The sequence below is a fragment of the Salpingoeca rosetta genome, assembly GCF_000188695.1.
Source record: "Salpingoeca rosetta unplaced genomic scaffold supercont1.7, whole genome shotgun sequence".
Taxonomy (NCBI): Eukaryota; class Choanoflagellata; order Craspedida; family Salpingoecidae; genus Salpingoeca; species Salpingoeca rosetta.
The window spans coordinates 363,859-372,608 of NW_004754927.1; the positions used below are offsets into that span (position 1 = coordinate 363,859).

Here is an 8,750-nt window from a genome sequence, read left to right on the forward strand (position 1 = left end):
GTGTTGTTGTTGTGTTGTGTGTTGTTGTGTGTTGTTGTTGTGTTGTTGTTGTTGTTGTTGTTGTTGTTGTTGTTGTTGTTGTTGTTGTTGTTGTTGTTGTTGTTGTTGTTGTTGTTGTTGTTGTTGTTGTTGTTGTTGTTGTTGTTGTTGTTGTTGTTGTTGTTGTTGTTGTTGTTGTTGTTGTTGTTGTTGTTGTTGTTGTTGTTGTGTGTCTATTGCGTCTATTGCGTGTGGGTCTATTGCGTACGTGCGTGTGTGTGTGTGCGCGAGAGAGAGAGAGAGCTTACACCCAGTCAAGCATTGTCGTGCATGAATTGTGCTCTTTTGTGAATACACTACAGACACGCACACACTGTCTCAGACACATGCACTCATACATGCGCGCTCATGTTTCCCTGCCTGCCCTCCCCACTGGCCTTTCCCAGACCCCACTACTATCGAGCATTCACCAGAGATCAAAGCCGGCTTGGCATCAGCCTCATTGACTTTTTGCTTGGTGAGGGGTAATGTGTTTGCGTGTGTGTGAGTGTGTGAGTGTGTGTGTGTGTGCGTATGTGTGTGTGTGCGTATGTGTGTGTGTGTGCGTGTGTGTGCGTGTGTGCGTGTGTGCGTGTGTGCACGCGCCCACCCGCCTGCCTGTGCACTCGTCCATTTGTTTGTCTGCCTGGTACACTGACTGGCTTCCCCTCTCCTTCTCTGCACCGTGCTCGTGCGATGCCAGGGCTTGGCTGCATTCACAGCACAACTCCTCATGAGGGCACCTGGTTTGAGCTGCGATGCGGCCTCATCTTCAACGTACGTTGCCATCTGCACGAAACAACACACGCTTGACATACCACAGTGATGTTATTGTCACGCTGACCCCAGCTCACATGCACACACACACACGCACACACACACGCACACACGCACGCACACACACACACACACACACACACACACACACACACACACACACACACACACACACACACACACACACACACACACACACGCACGCACGCACGCACGCACGCACACGCACAGTTCTATGACCAGAACCGCGCAGGGGTGTTGGATGCCGAGGCGCTCAGCCACGTGGTGCTGGACATTATGCAAGCGCGTCAAGATCCATGTAAGCACGTGCACACACTCCAATACTTGGTTGCAGTTGGCTGCAGGAACTTCCAGCTACCACCTGAAGCCACCTGCTGATCCAGTGCTCACTTGTGACACAGCACTCCCGCACACAACTCCCCACCGTTTCTCTTTGCTACACCCGAAAACACACGCACACACACACATACACACACACACACACACACACACACCGCTCTCACTCTGTGTATCACACACTCAAGTCAAGACTCACAACTCACTCTCGCGCAACACCCACGCACCCTAACGCCCTACCATTGCTGTACCACTCGCACACACACTCGCACACACACTCGCGCGCACACTCGCACACACACACACACACACACACATTGCACAACACCACGCATGCATCCGTGTGTGCAGATCCGAGTCCCATTGCTGCGCGCCGCGTGGCCGAAGCGCTTCTGGACAACCGCCCCGCCATTGACTTTGCCACCTTCCGCGCACTCGCACAGGTGCTACGCTGGGACACGTCGCTCGTTGTATGTGTGTGGGTGTGTCTGTCTGTCTGTCTGTCTGTCTGTCTGTCTGTCTGTCTGTCTGTCTGTCTGTCTGTGCGTGTGCGCATGTGTGCGTGAAGAGCAGGGGCGGCTGTTGTGATCGTGCAGTTCAACTCATTCCCCGAACACGAACCAAACGTGCACGCACATGTGCGCGCGTCTGTCAGACAAACGACGTCCTTCGATCCGCCTCTTTAATTTGCAGGTTTGCATGCCGTCCACACACATTTACGCGCCTGTTGTAGCACTTGCCAATCTCTCTTGCGCTTGCACACACACACACACACACACACACACACACACACACACTCTCTCTCTCTCTCTCTCTCTCTCTCTCTCTTTCAGGCAATCTCAATTTTGCGCTAACGCAATCACACAAGTTCACACACACACACACACACAATTTCACATCAACTCATACTCACGCGCACACACACACACACACATGCACACGCCTACCCACCTGTTCCAGGGAGACGGTTGTGCACAGCGGCGGAGAGCGTGCGTCTGCGAAGCGTGAGCACGACCGCTCGATGGAGGAGCAAGAGGACAGCCCGCCATACCGCGCTGGTGGTGGCGGCGGCGGCAGTGACGATGAGTCCGAAAGCAACACCCTCCCTGGCACACCCGGGCGCGCAGCCTCCACGACCACGGAGCGAAGACGCGGTGGCAGTGTCGCCGACAACGACAACAGCAGCAACGCGTGCAACCGTGACAACAACCGCAACGTGGGCGCGCGTATTGGCGAATCTCTTCCGCAGCACGCACAGCCTGCCCATTATGGCGAGCACACCATGGTCGCATCGTCGTCATCGTCGTCATCATCGCCGCCACCGCCAGCTCTCCCAACAGCGACAGCGACAACAACAGCAACAGCAACAGCAGCTTCCATGCAGCCACCCGCAGCGACGTCCACAGCGCCTGCAGCACCACCCGTGCCAGCACCACCAACCACCACGCCCCCCTCTGGCAGCAAAGGACCACCCCGAATCTCCACCGCCATTCGCATTGGCCGCAACACACACGCACACGCAGACGCGCGGGGGGACGTGCGCTCGCCCCCGCGCAACGCTGTAATCACGGGAGGAACAACCGGAAGTGGGTCGACGACGCGACGTTCGGGCAGCAGCGGTCTGCAACGCAAGCGCCGCCCACGCACATCAAGCGCCCGCAGTGCCAGGGACGTGTGGGAGAAGGGCGCAGCGCACACGGCCGCGTGTGAGCTGGCAGCACAGGGTGGGGGGTGGAGGTCGCATCACCATCAACGCGGTGGTGGCGGTGCATACGACAGCGACAGCTGCGATGATGAGCACCGGGCGAAAAGCATCAAACCGAGCGAGGGCGTGGTGGGGCTGGCGGGCGGCGGTGTTGGCAGCGGCAGCGACGTCGAGGACACATTCACGGGCGCGGCATTACGCAAGACAAGCAGCAAGTCTGGACTCAACAAGAGCTCGCGCGCAAAGAAGTCGCACAAGTTCAAGCACCGCCATAACTTGCACAAGTTCACGAGCCAGTCGCATCGCCGGCATCGCCATCAACAACAGTCCCCACAACAACAACAACAACAACAACAACACCACCACCACCATCCCCATCCAAAGCGCAGCCACCACCAACACCACCAACACCAGCAGCAGCAGCAGCAGCAACAGCAGCAGGTGTTGTCTTTCCAGCAGCGAGATGCGGCCCACACTGAATCCAGTCGCAGCAGTAAGCAGGCAGAGCAGCAGCAGCAGCACGGTGGCGCATTTGCTGCTGCGGCACTGCAGAGGTTCTGGCCAACACGCGCGTCGCACCACCACCACCACCACCAGCAGCAGCAGCAGCAGAGCGGAGCAGTGGTAACAACGAAACCCCGCAAGCCATCGTCCACGCATAGTGGCGGTAAGAGCGAAAATGCCGCCACCGCCACCACGGGGCCGTCGTTGCTGCCATTGGTACCATCGTCATCGCAGCGTGCAGGTGGTGGACACACGCACGAGCCAGCCTCGTCGAGGCAAAGCAGTGGTGGTAGGATGCTTCCCGCCACAGCGACAGCCCACTCAACAGCACCTGCAGGCATGACCCGTGTACGCAGCGCTTCGTCTTCAGAGGCGGAGGAGAACACGAGCAGCGGACATGGCGACAGCGACACCAGCAACCGCAGCAGCGTCGTGTTTGAACCGTTCCCGCCACACCAGTCGCCCCCACCGCCGCTTTCACGCAGGTTGCAGGGCAGTGTACGCACACGCCAGCACACAGCCATATCGACGCAGAGCGATGACGGCACGGTTGCTCCTCCTGCACGCCTGACCATCAATGCACCTGACGATGCCACGGGCGCAGCTGCGGTGTTTGCTGGCGACGGCAACGACAAGAATGGCTCCCAAAGCCGGCGTGAGGGCGGAGGCAGAGTGGATGCTCATGGTGATGCTGCTGCTGCTACTGCTGATGAAGATGATGGTGACGATCGTGGTGGTGATGCGGCTGATCATCAGCAAGACGTTGAAGAGCACCGATGTAGCCCTGCTAACGGCCGGCATGGAGGTGATAGTGAACATGCAGGGGAACACACCAGCAAGGCAACGCAGCGGCGCAGCAGAGCCAGCAGCGCTGGGGGTCGCCGAGAGGAACGAGCCATGGTGCATGAGGAAGATGATGATGATGATGACGATGATGATGATGAGGGAGAGGCGGAAGAGAAGGATAATGACTATGTGGGTGAGGAGGATGAGGGCCGGTGTGGTCATGGTGGCGAGAGGATCCGCAGCAGCAGTGGCCGTGGGCGTGGTGACACATCGTTTGCGTCACGCTTTCGAGGGCTTGCAACTGCAAGTGTTGCCGTGCAGACAGACCCAGTCTCCATTTCGAACTTGGCGGCAGGCGCCCTTACTCACAAACACAACCAGCAAGCATCGGAAGAAGAGGAAAGACACACCACACGCATGCTTGGAGAGTCCCGTGACTCCAGTCAGTACCAGCAACTGGACCACCAGCACCAGCAGTACGCTGAAGGTAGCGGTGTGCAGGGAACACAACGGGCAATAGAAGCGCCTGCAGAGGCGGTTACCTCGGCCGAAATGGACACATCGTTGCCCCTGACATCCTCTGGCGACGATGACACTTCGTCATACACGCACGCAGAGAACACAGCGCAACCTGACGCAGCCGCAGCCATGATGGACACCGCCACTGGGGCACCAGTAGGGATGGTGCGTGGCGTGCCTGCTGAGAGCCGCAGTGGTGGTGTTCGCAACAGCAGTGGGCGTGGAGAGAGCCCTGTCATTGGCGAACATGAACACGGTGGTGACGAGCGCCCGGGCACTGGCGGCACAGTGGACGCACACGCCGTTCCCACAGGCGAAACAACAACAACAACAGCAGCAGCAGCAGCAGGCGCCCATGACACCACCGCTACATCCCTGCTGCAACCGACAGCAGCACCAGCAACAACAGCAGCGATGTCGGCTTCGCAGGATGACTCTGCCGTCTGGTCAACGGTTGAAGACATGGGCAGTGACGACGAGCACCAGCACCCGTGCATTGCCACACCCCACCCATCCATCCGCGAGGTAGATGTATCTGTGTGTGCATGTATGCGATGGGGGGGGGTGTGTGTGCATGTGTGTGTGCATGTATGCGATGGTGTGTGTGTGTGTCTTGTATGCGAGAGTGCGTGTATGTGTGTGTGTGCTCGTTTGTTGATGCAGGAATGCCTCACTTCCATTGGTGGCGCTTGAATGGTTGCTGTTGCAGCTATTCAACGTGTACAGTGACGGCAGGGAAGAGCTGAGCAGGAGTGGCTTTCACAACCTCTTCCTCCGGGTGGGTTGGGCGCATGTGATTGGGGCGTGCATGTCTCGATGTTCTGTCGGTGCTCGTGACTGCTGTGGCTGTTGTGGCTATTGCGTGCATCGGCCCCGCTTCACATTCACTCACGCATGTTCGGTGCACATGCCACACCATACTCACAACCACACACGCACACACACACACACACACACACACACACACACACACACGCAACGGTGTGCAGGAGTTCCGGGTGTCTGAGGATGAGATTGGGGTGTTCTTCAACGCGTTTGATGTGCGGCGGACCGGGTCTGTCTCCTTTCGCGATCTGTGTCGCGGTCTTGTCGTCGTCCAACCAGACCATCCCCACGATGAGGTACCGTTGCCTTGCGAAGAATAGTGGCGTCGGTGTTGCTGGTGGTGGTGCTGTGGGTCATGTGGGTGCGTTGGTGGCTGTGGCTGTCACGTTTGCTGGTGGTACCGTACACATGATGTGCGCACGCACACACATGTACAAACTCCCTCGCTCTTCCCATGACTCATATTGGCTTGCTTACGGCCCTTTCCGCCTGCTCGCTCCACAGCATCGGCTCGATTATGTGTACCGTGCATACGCAGGTGTGCACCATTGGGAGACAGTCATGTGTGCATGTGTGTGTGTGTGTGTTTCCACATGACACATGAGATTGTCTGCACTTGTGTGCGTGTTTTTGTGCGCGTGCTTGGGCGTTCACGCTTGTGTTTGTGCATTGCATTTCAGCTCACGTGTTTCTGCTATTGCCCAGACCCCGTACATCAGCGCCTCTCCCTTGAACCGTTCGTGCTCATGGTGAGAAATTATTCCCCACCGTCAGCAAGTGGGCATCATGCCGACATATCTTCACGTTGTTGTTCCGTCTTAAAACCTTGTGTGCAATGCACTTACCTCATCGTCGTCATCATCACCGCTGCCTGTGCCACTATTGTTTGTGTGTCTTTGCCGCGTCGCTGCTGTGTTTGTGACAGATCAAGCACATTCAACGGTACCGTGGCCAATATGGAACAGACGAGGAACACAGGTCAGTGCATGTGCATGTGCATGTGCATGTGCGTTTGTGACCCTCGACAATGCGTTTGACGCGGGTTCTTTTGGGTGTCTGCGACAACATCACGACATCACCATGGGTCTATTTTCGTGCTCATACTTGATTGTTTGCTTGTGTTCGTGCGCATTTCCATGTGTGTGTGTGTGTGTGTGTGTGTGTGTGTGTCCTCAGAGCAATGGCACAGGAAGTATTTGAACTCTCGCACGTTGATCTTGAGGATGGATACGTCTCAAAGGTGAGCGTGATGTGTTTTGCGTCTGCCGATGTGCCAGCACTCAATGCGTGTTTGCGCTTGATCCACGTAATCCTTCACCTGTCCTGCATGTTCCATCACACACTCACACTCACACCACATGAACATGGATTCACCCGCACCATACACGCTCCACACACGCACACTCACACACTCCACCCCCCTCCTCTTCATTTGTCGTGCACTGCTGCATGGCTCTGGCACGTGACAGGCCCAGTTCATCGGCGCGTGTCTCCCTCGCGAGCCTGGTGCTGGATTCCGCGGAACAGAGAATCTCCTGCGCCTCCCTGCCAGCAGTAAGACGTCGCTGCAATGCAACATGTGGCTGTCGCTGTTGTCATTGCGGTGAAGTTTTGGGGTGGGTAGTAGTACTTCAAGTTTTGGGGTGGGTAGTAGTACTTCAGGAGGGAGTGTTGCCTCGCAAATGAGGCGGGGGTGAAGAATGCGCTATTGACTCACAATCATGTTTCTTTGCCTGCCACCCTTTAACCCCCACCCTGTCCCTCTCTCCTCTTGTTCCTCCTTTCAGTTCCACTCGTTGACGAGTCTTCATCGCCGCAGCAGCGGCAGCAACAGCAGCAGCAGCAGCAGCAGCAGCAGCAGCAGCAGCAGCGGCAGCAACAGCAACAAGAGGGGCAGCAGCCAGGGAATGCTGACGATGAAGTGCAGCAAGAGCAGTCTCTGGCAACGCCCGTTGCTTCCCCGCCTCGTACACAGCTGGTGGTACGCTGATTGTGTGTGTGTGTCTGTGCGTGCGTGTCTCTCTGTCTCTCTCCCTCTCTGTCTCTGTCTCTCTCCTTCTCTGTCTTTCTCTCTCTCACTCCCTCTCTGTGTTGTATTGCTGACCTTTGCCACAATATGGGTTGATTGTAATGCCTGCAGGCACCGCCGAAGACGCCGCCATCCGTCAACATCCGCCGCCGCGTTGTCTACCCCATGGGCGCAGGTTCGTTTCATCTGCGACGCGCCATGTCTGATGATGGCGTGCGTGTGAACAAGCTGTTCGTCTGCCCATCGTGTGTGCGCGTGTTCTTGTGGCCGTAGAGACGCAACCACTCCGTTTCCCCCGCCCTCTTACCCGCGCTCTCTCAAACTCTTTCTCTTCCGCGCCCATGCATGCGCTCGCGCGGCTCGCTCCATTTGTGCTCCGTGCACCAGGCGTGCACTCACCAGCATCCAAGCAGAAGATCCAGCACTGCGGCCTCGAGGCGCCGTCCCCGGCCCTGCCCGTGGTGAGCTGGCTGCTGTGGCGTTGTTGTTGTTTAAGTTGTTGTTGTTGTTGCTGCTGCTGCCGAATGGATTATGGTGGGATTATCTTGCTCCACCGCGAACCAGCTCCCCCAAACTCACACCCTCGCACGCACACATGCACAACCAACACCAACCCCATACCTGCTTGCGTTTTCACGCCAGTCGACGGACACGACGGAATTGGTGGAGCGGGTACTGGCCACTGTTCTCCACCCAGAATACGAGCCGCCACGCACAACAGGTTGGCAGTGTATTGCGGCTGGTTGTTGGGTTGTCAGCGCGAGCTATGTTGTGTGCTTGTATCTGTGCGTGTGTCTGTGTCTGTGTCTGTGTCTGTGCGTGCTTCTGTCTATCATCGCCTGTGGCTATCTCAAATTGTGTGTGTGGTTTTTGCACATTTGCCCCTTTTTTCATCAGCTGTTACCGCCCCTCACCGATTTGCGTCATTTACTCCCCTCCTCGTCGTGATTGCAGATACAGGCACTGCTCGCTATTCGCTTCTGTCACAGGAAGAGCTTATGCAGATCATCCCATCGGCACAGGCCGCCTTTGCTGCCGTAAGCAGTCGCGTTTTGCTGACTGATGTTGCCCTGGCAACTGTATGCGTGCCAGTGTGTGCCAGTGTGCGTGATTGTGTGTGCCCGTGTGTGTGTTTGTGTGTGTGTGTGTGTGTGTGCACACACACACACACACACTCTCTCTCTCTCTCTCACACACACACACACACAGAGACTCTCTCTCTCTCTCACA

The 8,750-nt window shown here is 56.9% G+C and overlaps 1 protein-coding gene across 1 annotated transcript in view; it reads left to right on the top strand.

The window, feature by feature from the left end:
• Nucleotides 1–387: 387 nt before the first annotated feature.
• The window catches only part of PTSG_03117 (uncharacterized protein), a gene marked incomplete at its 5' end in the record, with an annotated part of 11,505 nt that continues 3,142 nt past the window's right edge, over nt 388–8,750 (top strand). The window contains 18 exons of the mRNA XM_004995646.1: nt 388–496; nt 722–795; nt 1,027–1,114; nt 1,504–1,595; nt 1,808–1,845; nt 2,113–5,191; nt 5,376–5,444; nt 5,656–5,787; nt 5,996–6,029; nt 6,197–6,240; nt 6,417–6,469; nt 6,668–6,731; nt 6,961–7,045; nt 7,279–7,472; nt 7,632–7,695; nt 7,908–7,981; nt 8,163–8,241; nt 8,475–8,557. Coding sequence (XP_004995703.1) covers nt 388–496; nt 722–795; nt 1,027–1,114; nt 1,504–1,595; nt 1,808–1,845; nt 2,113–5,191; nt 5,376–5,444; nt 5,656–5,787; nt 5,996–6,029; nt 6,197–6,240; nt 6,417–6,469; nt 6,668–6,731; nt 6,961–7,045; nt 7,279–7,472; nt 7,632–7,695; nt 7,908–7,981; nt 8,163–8,241; nt 8,475–8,557 — 4,455 coding nt within the window. The remainder of the gene's footprint in view (nt 497–721; nt 796–1,026; nt 1,115–1,503; nt 1,596–1,807; nt 1,846–2,112; nt 5,192–5,375; nt 5,445–5,655; nt 5,788–5,995; nt 6,030–6,196; nt 6,241–6,416; nt 6,470–6,667; nt 6,732–6,960; nt 7,046–7,278; nt 7,473–7,631; nt 7,696–7,907; nt 7,982–8,162; nt 8,242–8,474; nt 8,558–8,750) is intronic.